Genomic DNA, 16,003 nt, shown 5'->3' with positions numbered 1-16,003 from the left:
GTGAACTTGTGAAGTTTAGTGTCAATCAAAATAACTTGGATTTCGTATAATTCTATCATTACTGCAAAAAGGTATGCGATGGAAATTTTACCGTTAAAAGAATATTAGTTTAATGGAGTATTTTAAGTGCGCCCTCGATTTATACCTGTTTTGAATAAAATAAATAAATATAATTGAATACAATAAAATTATTGGCACCATAGTTTCTACTATGGATCCAAGAAGTAAAACATACGCTTTTATAGTTCGACTATGTCACTTATCATACGCATTCACTGCCATAAGCCCGCCATTGTGGATTCAATTAGGGTTGCATGAGACTTTAACTATGTACAGTTTAACTTATAAGTTCTTTATATAGAAAACAATACTTGTTTTCAATGTTTTGCTATAGAAAGATCTTCTAAACAGTTTTTTTTTATAAAACATATAGTAAACTCAGCTATAACGCTATTGTGTTTTAAAAGAGATACCGAAACCATTATTCCACAGTTCTGTGATATAAAAGAGTCATTGTGACGTATACGGCGATGAGATATAAAAGGCATTAGAAAACGACTATTAACGCTTTTCAAAGCTATATAAACGTATCCTGAAAACTTCATTATACAGCAAAATAGCTCTATAATGGTATTCATATCACTACTACAGTGTTAAATACTGTAGCAGTGTTTTCCAAAGCCACTATATCCCAAAATAGTGGTATAGTTAGGTTTTAATTTCTGTTAAAATACGACTACTAAAAATACTATAAGCGGCTTGTTGGGAACCTTAATAGCGCAAATTGATAGCATTACAGTGATTCCTAACACTATTATACAATAATATTGTTCTTTAGTAGGTTATTTGATCCTGTTATAGACCAGGCCTATAGCAGCTCTATAAAATGGTGATATAAACGTTTACATCACTTCCTAATAACACCTTTTAGCTGTATAACACAACAACTATAGCGGCTTGTCGGGAACCTTAATAGCGCAAATTGATTGCATAACAGTGATTTCTAACACCATTATATAATAATATTGTTCTATAGTAGTCATATTTGATCCTGTTATACACCAGGCCTATAGCGGCTCTATAAAATGGTGATATAAACGTTTACATCACTTCCTAATAACACCTTTTAGCTGTATAACGCAACAACTATAGCGGCTTGTCGGGAACCTTAATAGCGCAAATTGATTGCATAACAGTGATTTCTAACACCATTATATAATAATATTGTTATATAGTAGTCATATTTGATCCTGTTATAGACCAGGCCTATAGCGGCTCTATAAAATGGTGATATAAACGTTTACATCACTTCCTAATAACACCTTTTAGCTGTATAACACAACAACTATAGCGGCTTGTCGGGAACCTTAATAGCGCAAATTGATTGCATAACAGTGATTTCTAACACCATTCTAAACCCCACTTGATTCTAAACAGCTTCAGGACGACTTGACTCGCATATCGAACTGGTCCACTAATAATAAATTACCGCTAAACATAGGAAAATGTAAGCATATAAAATTTACGAAAAAACGCATTCCTATAAATACGACATACACTATAGACAATATACCCTTAGAAGAAGTTTCGCACATAAGGGACCTCGGCGTAACGCTAGATAAGGAACTATCGTTTATTCCGCACCTTGACAGTATAATAAAGCAGGCCAATAAACTTCTTGGCTTTATCTGGCGCAACTGTAAACAATTTAAAAATATTTCTGCACTAAAGACAGCGTTTTTCGCCCTAGTCCGCAGTTTGCTAGAATATTGTTCTAATGTTTGGAATCCCTTCTACAAATGTCACATAGAACGTATTGAAAATATACAAAAGAGATTCGTATTTTTTCTATCCGTACACCGTACACCAGAAGAAGCTCCGCTCTCTAAATTCATACTCTAAGCGATTAAAATATTTTAAATTGATATCTCTCGAGGACCGTCGTTGGATTTCTGACCAAATCTTACTGCATAAAATTGTCTCAGGCACGTTAGATTGTCCAGAACTTTTAAATAAAATCAATTGGATAGTACCACGACGGAACTCTCGAATAGTTAATTTTCGGCCCTTCTCATGTAAATCTTATAGAACCAATGTTGGATCTCATAGTATAATATCTAGAATCTGTAAAGAACATAATTTACTATTTAAACAAAACAAAATAGATATCTTAAATACCTCGTGTAACCAGTTCAAAACATATTTGTACAGACTTAAAGCCAATGTTAATTTATAAAATCGTTATAATGTTATTATGTATTATTTTTACTTCACGCTGAGTTCCTATGTATCGTTGATCACTGTTTTCTTTTGTCTTATTGCTACTTCTCTGAATGTGTACCTACCGTTTACCTCACCTTAATTTCACCACTTTAAAGTACAACTGTAATAATGTATCAACTTACTATTTAGAATAAGTACTTATTATGTAATTAAGTAAACAAACTTTCACTGTTAAACGTAAGCATGTCGTGTTTGCCTGTAATTGGGTGAATACCAAAGCAAGTTATTTTATTTTCCATTTAAACATGTAAGATTATGTATTACACCTGTTGGCGAACCTTAAATAAAAGAAATAAATAAAAAAATCAAAAAGGTAATCACGGTCTATATCCCGGTCAATATAAGTCTAACAATTTTCTTCTTTTAATGAAATATTACGGTTTTCAGCCTGTTGAGCCCCGTACCGGTCACGGCGAAGTTTTCCAATTTTCTCTTTTCTAATTAGTTATGGATTGCTAATTAAATGGCTGTAAGACTTCGTATTGCTTTGGAAATATTCATGCATCCATACTTAATATTATAAATGGGAAAGTGTGTGTGTCTGTTTGTTTGTCCGTCATTCACGGCAAAACGGAGCGACGAATTGACGTGATTTTTTAAGTGGAGATAGTTGAAGGGATGGAGAATGACATAGGCTACTTTTTGTGTCGTTCTAACGCGAGCGAAGCCGCGGGCAAAAGCTACTAATATATATCCCCGTAATTCTCTGTTTGTGGTTTGTTGGACAGTGCAAGCGACAGAGTTCTATGGAGGAAAAGAGGGGAGGCAAAAATACCCGTAGCGTCAAAATCCAGGAAACTGTGTATTTCACGAAAGTTATCCTAGAAAACTATTAAAAAAGTAAGTGAATGGTCGTACGTCAAAGAGAGCATACAACTAGTGGCCTGTTTCAAACTACAATAACGGATTGACACTTGCGTCAAACAATAGCCCTTATTATGCTTGCATTAGCATGCAGAGGCTATTGATTGCCTTGAATCGCTTAGTGAGAGCGCTTCGTATCCTGTCACTTGATATCCAGGACAATACTTAATCATGAAGCTATTTTGGGTTTCATCGGTAGAAAATTATCAACTCGCAGCGATCTAGACAAAATCGTACCTGCAGTAAGGTAAAATATGCATCGAAATTAAAAAACTTCTGAAAACTGTCTTCACTTTCCGTCAACTGTGACTAGGATCAATCCCCGATCAGTTCGTAATAAAAAAAGTACCCACATTACGATACAACTGCGGAAAAGAGGAATTAAAATTACACCGAAGGGAGTGTTTCAAATCGACACGAGTTACGAATTTCCTTTTCGCTCGTATATCGTGCGATGTTTTCAGTACAGATGGAGCCCTCTGAAGTTTCGACCTGACAAAAACTTAACCACAAAATTAAAATTTTCATGAAACATGGCTAAGAACACTCCCGACTAACTCAGCTTTCAAACAAAAAAAACTAAATCTAAATCGGTTCATCCGTTCCCGATTTAGATTTAGTTTTTTTCGTTTCCACAGATTTATTTCAATTGAACCTTAATTTGAATAGTTTATTTATTTATTAAAAACACTTTTTTTCTGTCTGTCTGTCTTTGTGTGTCTGTCTGTGAGACTGTGTCTGTGTGCGCAGACAGACAGACAAACAGACAGACAGACAGACACGTCAAACTTATAACACCCCGTCGTTTTTGCGTCGGGGGTTAAAAATTCATCACTGTGCGCACTAGTATACGGGCTAACAGCACCATCTATGCTGAATATAGGTAACTATTTCTTTCAACCCCTTAATTGTTAAAAGTGGCACTGCAACTTCAGCAATCAGCAGTGTTATGTGCTTTGCCTACCCGATTTTGGTAATGTGTGTGTTTGTGGATTCACCTAAATTATTAATAATAACATGACATAACATGGCATCAAACAATAGGTACCCTTGTTAGCTGTGCTAGCATTAGATCTGTGAATACAGGATATTGATTTGTTTGACATTGCCTGCCGAGTGTACCGGAGCGAATTGTACGTACGTTGTGTGTTCTACTCATAGCTGGGCACCGTTAATCCAATAAGTAGTTAAATTCGATTCGGGTTAAGAATTTCACCACCCCCTTTCTTCCCGTGGGTGTCGTAGAAGTCGACTGTGGGATACGGGTTAAATTGTGGCGTAGGCGAGAGGCTGGCAACCTGTCACTGCAATGTCACAATTTTCGTTTTCTTTCAACCCCTTTTTGCCAAGAGTGGCACTGAAACTTGAGTAGTTCATATGCTCTGCCTACCCCTTTATGGGATACAGGCGTGATTGTATGTTGTATGTTGTTGTTTAAATTCGATAATCGTTAATCCGTTACTAAAAAAGTTAACTTCGTTAATCGTTAAAGCATAACGACAGATTTACAGACAGATAGATACATTTCGACAGATTTAACGTAAGTTAAAGTTAATCGATAATCCGTTAACACTGGACTTGGACTCTAATTTGCTACTCTGACACTAGTACAGTAGCAAAACCCAGGATTCACCAAATCAACGTTGGTGAAAGTGAAGCGACGTGAACCATACTTCTTTAATATTCCGGGCTTTTTGCGATCGGAATCTGGAAAACCTAGGATTTACCGGTAAATCTTAGGATTAGGATTAGCTTTTATAATAGTGTTCAGAACGTGTTTTTCGCGGTACAACTGGCGCGAACCGTGTTGGATTAACGATTAGCGGACTCGGATAAATTTAACAGAAGTTAACGAGTCCGTTAACATTTTTAAAGTTAACTTAAATGTTAATCCGTTAATCGAAATGTTAACTTCGTTAATTAACGATTAACGGATTAAAGAGTTAATGCTCAGCTGAGCATTAAATTTCTTTTTTTTATTTTGCCAATATATTTTTTTTATTGTTTTAGGGATTTTTTTTTTTCAATCTCACTGGGAGACAAAAAGTGTCCCAGAATTTCCATAGGTACATTTTTTTACTTTCCTCTTTTGTTACCCCATACAACATGTACGGAAAATGGTAACAAAATAAGAAAAAATCGTATGGGACATTTTTTTAACTACTAGGATTGAAAAGGCTAGTAATTCTGAGTAGAAATAGCATTTTTTTTTTTCAAAAATATTACACTTCATAAAAGTGGCAAAAAAAAAGAAATGCTCAGCTATGATATGATTCTACTGCACTGCCCAAACCTCGATTATATGTATTAGGAAACATACAATTGCTAAACCCTGTACTCCTTTTGGATGTGAGTCTATATTTTGTAAACATTATATTATTCTAAATGTTCTGATATAGGTATCTGTTAGTTTTAATGTTAGTGACAATCGTTGACGCTACTTGGCGATCCGAACGCCGTCTGTCTCTGTCGCGCCACTACATAAAATAGAGAAAGCTAACTACGATATGCTTACGAAAAGTATACTATGTAGTCTATGTACATATTATAACACGAGCTACTTAAACTGCGTGCGTAGCGGAATGCACAAACGCACACGGAACGAAACGCTCGTAGATATCTATCTCTATCGCTCTTGCGTATTGGCGCGACAGAGCCAGACTACCTTTCGCGGCATTTCGTTTTCGTTTCGCGTCGTAGAAATGCCAATCGGCTACGGGCCCTGAGCGTTCGACTCAAACGCTACTAGAATAGCCCTTGATTGCCTGATTCAGTTAGTAGACTATCTGCGGGCCGATTTTTGAGTCTCACGCGTTCGAATTCAGAAAATTGACACTGAAAATAATAAGCAAGTCACCGTTTTCAACCGATATTTTAGTACTGACCCCCACAACTGATATTTTAGTACTGAGCCTGTGTGGTGACGGGTTAAGAATTTCACCACCCCCTTTCTTCCCGTGGGTGTCGTAGAAGGCGACTATGGGATATGGGTTAAATTGTGGCGTAGGCGAGAGGTTGGCAACCTGTCACTGCAATGTCACAGTTTCGATTTCTTTCAACCCCTTATATGCCAAGAGTGGCACTGGCATTTAGTAGTTTCATGTGTTCTGCCTACCTCTTTATGGGATACAGGCGTGATTGTATGTATGTATGTGTATGTATTTTAGTACTAACAAAATCCCGTATGCGAGATTCTAAAATCGCCCTCCTGAGCGGAGCGTTCGGTGAAACTGCGTACATTCTATGCAACGTCGACTCAGGGCACTTGTATGAGCTTCAATTGTTTGACATGCACGCTCACTTACCGATAGTCAAGACACTTGAATCACACCTCGGACACTGGCGATCAAATATATGAAAGAAGCGCGTTCCTAGCACACAGTCTAAGCTCGTGTAGGTGAACGCGTACCATGCTTGTATGAGTGAGATATGATATGACAGGTTGACTGTTCGCGTTTTTGACAAGTGGTAACTGTGAGGTAACCGAGAGGGGGTGGGCGGCACTTTCAGCGGGGAGCGGGAGTGGCCATACTGTACGATAGTACTCTTTATTATACTGTGCTCAGGCCATACACTTAGCCAAACATTGATCGCAGTTGTATGTTTTCCATCAATGCTCAAATGTTGGTTCAGCGATGTGTTTCTTAGATAATAACGCTTTGCGCAGTTCTTGGAGCAGAATAATTTCGCTATAAGAGGTGTTCAAGTGGAAAAGGGGTATGTGTAATGAACCTTTAAAATTGTTAATGTCAGAACTACCAGAATAGGGATGACGAATAAGTACATATAAAAAAATGGCATTCTGTTTAGTCCGTCAGTTAGATCGTCCAAAAATACTGAACACATATTTTTTGCGTTTTCTAATTAATGAAAAAATACAAGGATATAGAATTTTAGATCATCAAAGTTCCGGAGTGGGGGCTTGTGATGTCACTTCTAAGTAAAAATTGTACCTAGGCGTGACGTCACGCGAAACTTCAACGCACTGTACCGTCGTCATTTTTCGTTTACGAGAAAAAAGAAAAAATACGTGTCTAAAATTCTTTGATAATCTAACTGACGGACTAATTAGTTTTTTTTAGTCGCCTCGCCTATGAACAACAGGGATTTCAAATATCTAGTTTTCCCTTTGTCGATATTTTCCTGTGCTTTCTTTCAACAATTACTGTATGTTATGATTGGGGAATCAACATTGAAATAGTACATTACGATATTTACGATACAAGTGCGGAAAAGAGGAAGTTCAATACCAGTAAGTAAATCGACGCGAGTATCGAATTTCCTCTTCGTTATAGTCAACCAATTGGAACCCTAGGTACTTTACAACCATGTCAAAGTGACAAGCAGTAAGAGATTTCTTACAATCTGATTTTTAACGTCACTATGACATAGTTCCTATTAGGGTTCCAAAGGGTTGCAAAGGGGTTTGGTTGACTGTATGAAAAGGAAATTCGTCACTCGCGTCGATTTACTGGTATCAAACTTCCTCTTTTCCGCACTTGTATGGTAATGTATGACGCTGACGTACGCATGCTTTCAACTATCTGATGGATTCTTCACATAACAAGCGATATCTCATACTTGAAATGCGGCAACATATCTCATACCTACTCGATGCTGATAGAGTGACTTCACCCTTACCTATCAATTATAATAATTCAAAAAAGAAAAACCGGCCAAGAGCGTGTCGGGCCACGCTCAGTGTAGGGTTCCGTAGTTTTCCTTATTTTTCTCAAAAACTACTAAACCTATCAAGTTCAAAACAATTTTCCTAGAAGGTCTTTATAAAGTTTTACTTTTGTGATTTTTTTCATAATTTTTAAATATATGGTTCAAAAGTTAGAGGGGGGGGACGCACTTATTTTTCCTTTAGGAGCGATTATTTCCGAAAATATTAATATTATCAAAAAACGATCTTAGTAACAACAATATATCACACGTTAGGGTTAGAATGAAAAAAAAATGCTTTACATGTGGGGGGGGGGGTACCCTAATAAAACATTTTTTTCAATTTTTTATTTTTACACTTTGTTGGCGTGATTGATATACATATTGGTACCAAATTTCAGCTTTCTAGTGCTAACGGTTACTGAGATTATCCGCGAACGGACGGACAGACAGACATGGCGAAACTATAAGGGTTCCTAGTTGACTACGGAACCCTAAAAACTAACTGATCTAAACAAATATACACTAAATAATACTCTACTCTCTTCTTTAGTTAAGTAAGTGATTATAACTAGTACCCAATAGGTACGGAAGTAGATAAAAATACGGAAGTCTCATTAATCTTTTCAAATATTGTAGAAAATCTGATATTTTCCGACAAAAATTATACATTAGCGTTTGATATATCGAGTCGTTTATTACTATTCTCACGCCTGTCACGGTCAAACTCCTGATGTCATTTCAGTGGCTGAAAAATGGATATCCGCCCCCGGTTCTATATTTCACGACAGAGTTCATAGACACGAACGCTAATAAGTGTGTCTTCCGTAGTAGTAAATTATTATATTTTTGTATAATTTTATTTTATAATTTTGCTTCGTCGCTAAGATGGTTTTTTGTTGGGTGTCTATATTGGTTCCCATAAAGTCATAGATAGATAGATAGATAGAATACTCTTTATTGGCACACCTCAGCAAAAGATACAGTGGAGACAAAACAAATGATTATAAATAGAGGCAGACAACAGGCGGTCTTATCGCTAAAGAGCGATCTCTACCAGACAACCTTTGGGTAGCTGAAATAACAAACATAATCAAAAAGAGTAGGTGCTTCGAAAAAAAAAAAACATAATTTATCGTTTGTCCACATTTTCGTTAGTCATAATTAAAAAAAATAATCATAATTTATCGTTTGTCCACATTTTCGTTAGTCATAATTTTAATTTTCTACGATACGCATAACTTTTCAGGATTGTCATAAAACAAACCTACCTAATCTACAGATGACCATAATGAAAATCCTGGCCATGACACTATGACTTTCAATCATTTTGTCAAACAAACAGATCCGTTATTTGTTGTAATAATGTATTTGTATTTTTATTAGGGTTTCCTACCAAAAAGGTATAAAAAGAACCAGGGTGCGACTCCGTCCGACTGTCAGTCCGTCACATTGCTAAATATATCAGAAAGTAGGTACTTATATTATCGCGCGGTTTCTCTTATATAAACAGGTACTATTTAGTACGATCGTTTGTGTCTCTTCTTCTGGAAGTGTGTGAGAGAATATCATTTCCGGGACTCTGAAGTAAAGCAGTGAAGTTAATAAGCAATATTGTTTGATGTAGGTAACATATGTGCCGAATATGGAGTTTGCCGAATACGGATAATCCACAGAATTTTCACATTATAATAAAAACACAGTATAATAAAGAGTACTATCGTACAGTAAGGCCACTCCCGCTCCCCGCTGAAAGTTACCGCCTGTCAAAAACGCGAACAGTCGACCTGTTATATTTCAAACATACAAGTATAGGTAAGGTAGTACGCGTTCACCTACACGAGCTTAGACTGTGTGCTAGGAACGCGCCTCTTTCATATATTTGATCGCCAGTGTCCGAGATGTGGTTTAACATCTTAATAATTAAGTAGCCAATCCCTGATTGCGTCCGTCCGGTGTAAATGCCAACATGTCTTGAAAATGAAAATGAAATATTTATTTTTCAAGTAGGCATATTACAATGCGCATATGAACGTCAAATAAAGCTACGCCGGCTCTAACCCTACGCCTCAGCCTCGAGAAGATTTCAGTCCCCCCTCAGTTGGGAGGGGGGTATCCACTATGGGACCGGCAAGAAACTCGGCGGGCAACTTCTTTTCAAAACATTACATCTTATAACTAACATGCATTAAATAACAAGATACAATTTAACATGCAAAAGTATTCATCAAAGAATATGAACAGACTAGGTACTCTATGGAAATTAATTTCAATAAATTATATTATTGCTTAATAATACGTCGTTCTTCTTCAGAGAAAACATATCAAATTGTCACAGAAGAAAAAGATAATATGAATCTCAATATCATTAAATATGTAATTTACCTACACAACATAAAATATAAAATATTTGATGTGCTTTCTTATCTGAACTGTGTCCTCTATACATAATACAATTATTTTAATTGCTATTCGTTTTTTGTAGTTTCTGGTTCGGGCCATGCATGTTTGTCTGTCAAATAGTCCTCGACTCTGTAATAAGCCTTTAACATCAATGATTTTTTTTAAGTAGTTCTTAAGAGCTGGGAGGGGTAATCTCAAAGCAGTGTCAGGTAACTTATTATAAAAATGAATGCATTGCCCAACAAATGACTTCTGTACTTTACGGACACGAAACTTCTTTATGGCAAGCTTATTTTTGTTTCTAGTGTTATAATTATGGATATCAGAATTCTTAGTGAAACAGTCTAAATTCTTAACAACATAAATTATACTATCATAAATGTATTGGTTGCAATTTGAACGCTGAAAAACTCGATCAGTCGTTTTAGGCTTTTAAATGACATGATGTCTAATATTCATGGTAATTCAATTCCAACTTTACCAAAACTGATTACCTATTATGTGGCTTTATTATCACACGTACTAACTTAACCGCGATTTGATAATTTCCGAAACTTAATCCAAGTTTAGAACACCGCGCCAAGTTAAATTCATATCTTCTGTAAGCAGATTAGGGTAATTTTCTCCCTGGTTGCCCCAACTGACTTGAGGTAAGAAGAGAAAAAATAAAGACTGTCAATAACCAGCCCTGATCGATAGAGATATCTACTAGCGCTTCGTTTCGTGAGCGTTTCGTGAGCGATTGTGCCATTCGGCTAGCCACCCTGATCTAAAATAACTTTTGACACAACTTTAAACTTTAGTGAGACAATAATAATCATCATCCTCATCATCCTCCTTGCGTTATCCCGGCATTTTTCACGGCTCATGGGAACCTGGGGTCCGCTTTGACAACTAATCCCAAGATTTGGCGTAGGCACTAGTTTTCACGAAAGCGACTGCCATCTGACCTTCCAACCCAAAGGGTAAACTAGACCTTATTGGAATTAGTCCGGTTTCCTCAAATGACATTTCGCACATAAGTTCCGAAAAACTCATTGGTACTCGTGTTCGAACCCGCGACCTCCGGATCGAAAGTCGCACGCCACCGCTAGGCCACCAGCGCTTCGCAATCTTCGATATGCAATAAATAAACATCTGGTAATTATGTTGTTCCCAAAAAAGGAAGGTTACACTATGAGTTGACAGATATCCTAATACAATGATATTTATATATAATACAATGACACCAGATTTAGAGCTTAAATCATTTATTTAAACTTTATTACACAACAAAAGAAAGAACAAATTGAAAACTAACATTTTCTACCAGTTAATATTTAATATAGCAAAAAAAAATTCTCAAATGTGGGTGCAGTGAAAATGTAATTAAAATAAATAAATAAATATTGGGGGACACCTTACACAGATCAACCTAGCACCAAACTAAGCAAAGCTTGTACTATGGGTGCTAAATACATACATAGAAAACATTGGGTTAAATTGTGGCGTAGGCGAGAGGCTGGCAACCTCTCACTGCAATGTCACAGTTTCGTTTTCTTTCAACCCCTTATTTGCCAAGAGTGGCACTGAAGCTTTAGTAGTTTCATGTGTTCTGCCTACCCCTTTATGGGATACAGGCGTGATTGTACGTATGTATGTATGTAGAAAACATCCATGACTCAGGAACAAATAAAGAGAATTAAGAGAACTTGTCAATAACATTTATGGAGATGACAAATCCAAATGCCCTGAAAATTTAATACCCAATCTGTAGTTTACTGGTCTTTATAATAAAATGAATTCAGGATTATTTACTTGACTGAGGCTAGGCGGATTGTACGAAATAATATGCTAAATAAATGCAGGAACTTTTCGAGAAAAACTTGGAACAAAGGGTTCGATCCAACTACTCATAATAATGTATTCATTCTTGTATTTGTAGGTAAATATGAAGAAAAAGAAGGGTCAGGTCAACAAGTCTGCCGTGGCTGAACATTTGTTAGAGTCAGGACCAAACCACTAGATCGAACTACATGACCCTAAAGTCCTTTCCACGGAACGTCATTTCTACAGTAGAAAAGTGCGTGAAGCCATTGAAATCAAATACATCGCAATTTCAATCGGGACGAAGGTTTTAGGATCTCATCCACATGGAATCCTGTCATTAATAAGTGTAAAATAGGTGTATGTAATATGTAGGGGGGGTACCATAATAAAACATTTTTTTCCATTTTTTATTTTTGCACTTTGTTGGCGTGATTGATATACATATTGGTACTAAATTTCAGCTTTCTAGTGCTAACGGTTACTGAGATTATCCGCGGACGGACGGACGGACGGACGGACGGACGGACGGACGGACGGACGGACGGACGGACGGACGGACGGACAGACAGACAGACATGGCGAAACTATAAGGGTTCCTAGTTGACTACGGAACCCTAAAAAAAAGAAATAGTTATAAATATTGCCCCCTTTTCTGATAGCAGAGCTGGTAATTAATCAAGTCTAAAACTTTGCGTGGCAGTAGTTAGTAAGCTTACAGTACGTGAGCAATAAAATCGGCTACTAATCTAAATTAAAGGTAGGAAACTTCAGACGGCCAAGGCTGCTCGCAATTTATTTCTCCTGGGAAAACCTTTTGCTAAAGAGAGAGAATTAGGTTATATTTAAAAAGGAAATATCGTCACTACTTTTAAAAAAACTTGTATCTTCGTCTGTCAATGAAAAGAAAATTGTAGTAAGTATGTATGGAATATAGACTTTTAGCATATAGACTTACTGCGTTTTAACTTTGAGGAACAGCGTGAGATACGAGATTTTTAAAAGTAGTGACGATATTATACATTGTGTAAATGTAATACGGGCGAATCTCTTAACGGTGATTGGTATGAGACATAAGAAATGTAATTAAATAAGTATATTTTACGTAGAATTAAAATTAAAATTTTACTGATACAAAATAATTCGGTCCACAATGTAGTACAAACACACTCGCGTTAAACTCTAGTTGCCAGTTACTTTTAAAAGCTCAATATGTCATGTCATTAACTGTCATCGCAACCATGTTTGCAGTAATTTTAAAAAATGAACGTTTAAACCACATCTTAATTAATTAGCACTAATTAACTATGTCTAGTTTAATTTATCGCCCGTATAAGGATTACACACTGTATAGGGATGGATAATTTTATAAATGTGTCTCTCATCACAAAAGGGTACTTGTACCTACTTCAAATACCTATAATAAGAACGGTTTCATCTGAAATTAAATTTGAAATCTGTCCTTATCCCCAATAAGTATTTCTGGTTTAAGACATTTATAATCTCATAAAGAATTTACAAAATTCGCTTACATGAGATGTTAATTTTATATAAGTAAAGATATTTTATGGCTAGCGTGCAGTTCATACAATCATAATACATATTTAGGTTTACAAGTTTACAATAAGTATTTTGGGATCAATTTAAATTACATAATTATGCATATAAAGCAAAATACATTATTTTGGTTTGTCACTTAAGTACATTTTCCATATAATAGCCGAACGTAGGAAAGCTTTCCCGCTAAACTGAAACGGAAACCTTGGTTTCGCTCGGTCATTGAATGGTTGACCTAATCTTGCCTAAATGTTGTAATACATTGACGTCAAATGCGTTTCCTAACGTCACACTATGCTGATGGATATAATCGTAAAGTCCACGGTTTTATTTTGTATAATATTATAGGAAAAAGCCAATACTTTTGAAAACGGGTGCGTAACGATCGATATAACTTTTTTTGATATATTTTTAGTCGTAATAACGATCATTTGATATAATTATTGAATCATTGTTAAATGTTAAATAATATACTAACAAATTGTACAATTCTTTTTTAATATAATGATCAATTTTTCGAATAACATTTTTTATAACATACTTTGAGTGTAAGCTGATTGAAATGAAATGAAATATTTATTTTTCAATTAGGCATATTACAAGAATAATAAATTTCCGATAATAAATAAATTGTATAACACTAATTTCTTCCAAAGCACAGTTAGAATAAAAAAAATGTACAATAAATTAGATAGATTAGATTAGATTAGAACTGTGACCCTTAAACAGAAGTAGATGTAGGTACTGCTATCAGAAAAGTAGGTTAGGTTAGAACTGTGATCCCTTAAAAAAAAAATCGACACGAGTTACGAATTTCCTTTTCGCACGAGTATCGTACGTTTTTAAGGACAGATGGCCCTCCAAAATTTCGACCTGACATATAATGAAACACTTCTTGCACTAGTGCGTAAAAAACCACCATCTGTACCTACTGAAAAAAATTGTAACAGAAAACTGAATACAGTTTTTGAAATAATGAACTAAACTATGATATAATAATCGGTTTTAAAAAAATGTACGGGCATCGCTGTTAAAATACATGAAATTATATAAAAATAATTTCCAAAATTTCAATATATCTAGAAAGAAAAATAGGGAACACATTTGTATAGAAAATGTAGAACGTATATACCTACTGTTCAATATTCTTAAAAATGATTTATTTTTATTTTCACTTACGGATTCAAAACTGTCTCTAAAATAACGGCTAGTTTCAATACCGCACAGTCAAATAATTAGAATCCTAGGCCACTCTAGAACCCTGTCGTATTGAGACCGTGCTTTATTTGCTGAAGAAGTCAGTTTGACTTTTACTGTGAAAGAGTTCTAAAGACGCCTAGGATTCCGATTGGTTGACTGTACTTTGCTATTACAAGCATTGTTAAAATGTTTGTTTATGTCCTAAAGATAAATTAGAGCACTAGATGAGAAAACGCACACATCCAATCCGAAGCGCACACTTTCCGCGAACTCATTAGCGAATTTAGTTTCCGTGACGTCACTCGTATAATTTAGGGAAGACCGGGAACACTGGACTGCTTTTTTAAGATAAACACACGGGTAACCTTCTACCTCGAGTGTGCGTTTATTTTTACCGCAAAAGTAAACCGTACTGATTTACAGTAGCCTTTGAAGATACGCAGATGTTTCTAAATCTAAAACTTGTGCGTTGCCAACTTTGAAAAGAAAGTTTCGGTTATAAATAGCGGAGGTGAACGTGGGACACTGACCTCCTTTCTGTGTGATGTTGAAGGTGCGGAGTCTGTAGGAGTCCTCATCGGGCTCCTCCTGTTCTTGTTGATGTGGTTTAGGGACGTCTAGGAAGGCGTTGGAGCGGCGTGGTTGGGTGTTGTGTCCTGGCGGAGGTCTGCGTCGAGCTGACGCTTGTCTGCGAACTTGTGGGGGTGTTTCGGCTTCGGCTAATCTCGGTTCGGAGCTGTAGCGCGCTCTGGTCTCCCTGTCCAGTTGTTGTTGCTGTTGCTGCCGTCGGTGTCTCACGCTTCGGCCTCCAGTGATCCTGGCTGACTGGGAGCGGGCTGCGGGCCTCCTGCGGGGGGCGGGGGTGGTTTCCATGGGGGCGACTAAGGCCTCCATGCTAGCGGAGGCCGGCGCGCATATCGATTGCGAGCGCTTCGTACGTCCGTCCGATGCCATGGTCGCGGCGGTACTGACGGGCGGGCGGGCGGCGGACTTGTTGCATCGCTCCCAATTCAAAAACATCTATACAAACATATATCCCAAAGACATGTATACACGTTTCTAAGCTAGTGACTAAGACCGTGTATACATATATTTGGAATGTTCGGAAAGTTTGTAAACTCGATTGTTAGCCCATATAACCATAATCGGTCGCCGTTCCTACGCAAATCCTCCTATTTTGTGTACACACAGGTCTTCGGGTCTCAATGCTTAGTCGCAGTAC

At 36.7% G+C, this 16,003-nt stretch overlaps 1 protein-coding gene across 1 annotated transcript in view; it reads right to left on the bottom strand.

Annotated features, from left to right (window-relative positions):
* The window catches only part of LOC125231951 (GTP-binding protein REM 1), a 288,730-nt gene extending 272,929 nt beyond the window's left edge, over positions 1-15,801 (bottom strand). The window contains exon 1 of the mRNA XM_048137557.1: positions 15,312-15,801. Within this exon, the coding sequence (XP_047993514.1) occupies positions 15,312-15,801 (490 nt within the window). The remainder of the gene's footprint in view (positions 1-15,311) is intronic.
* Positions 15,802-16,003: the final 202 nt, after the last annotated feature.

This window comes from Leguminivora glycinivorella, chromosome 12, assembly GCF_023078275.1.
Source record: "Leguminivora glycinivorella isolate SPB_JAAS2020 chromosome 12, LegGlyc_1.1, whole genome shotgun sequence".
NCBI classification, from domain to species: Eukaryota; Metazoa; Arthropoda; class Insecta; order Lepidoptera; family Tortricidae; genus Leguminivora; species Leguminivora glycinivorella.
Note: the sequence above shows the minus strand (reverse complement) of the source record. Positions and strands in the feature narration are given on the sequence as shown.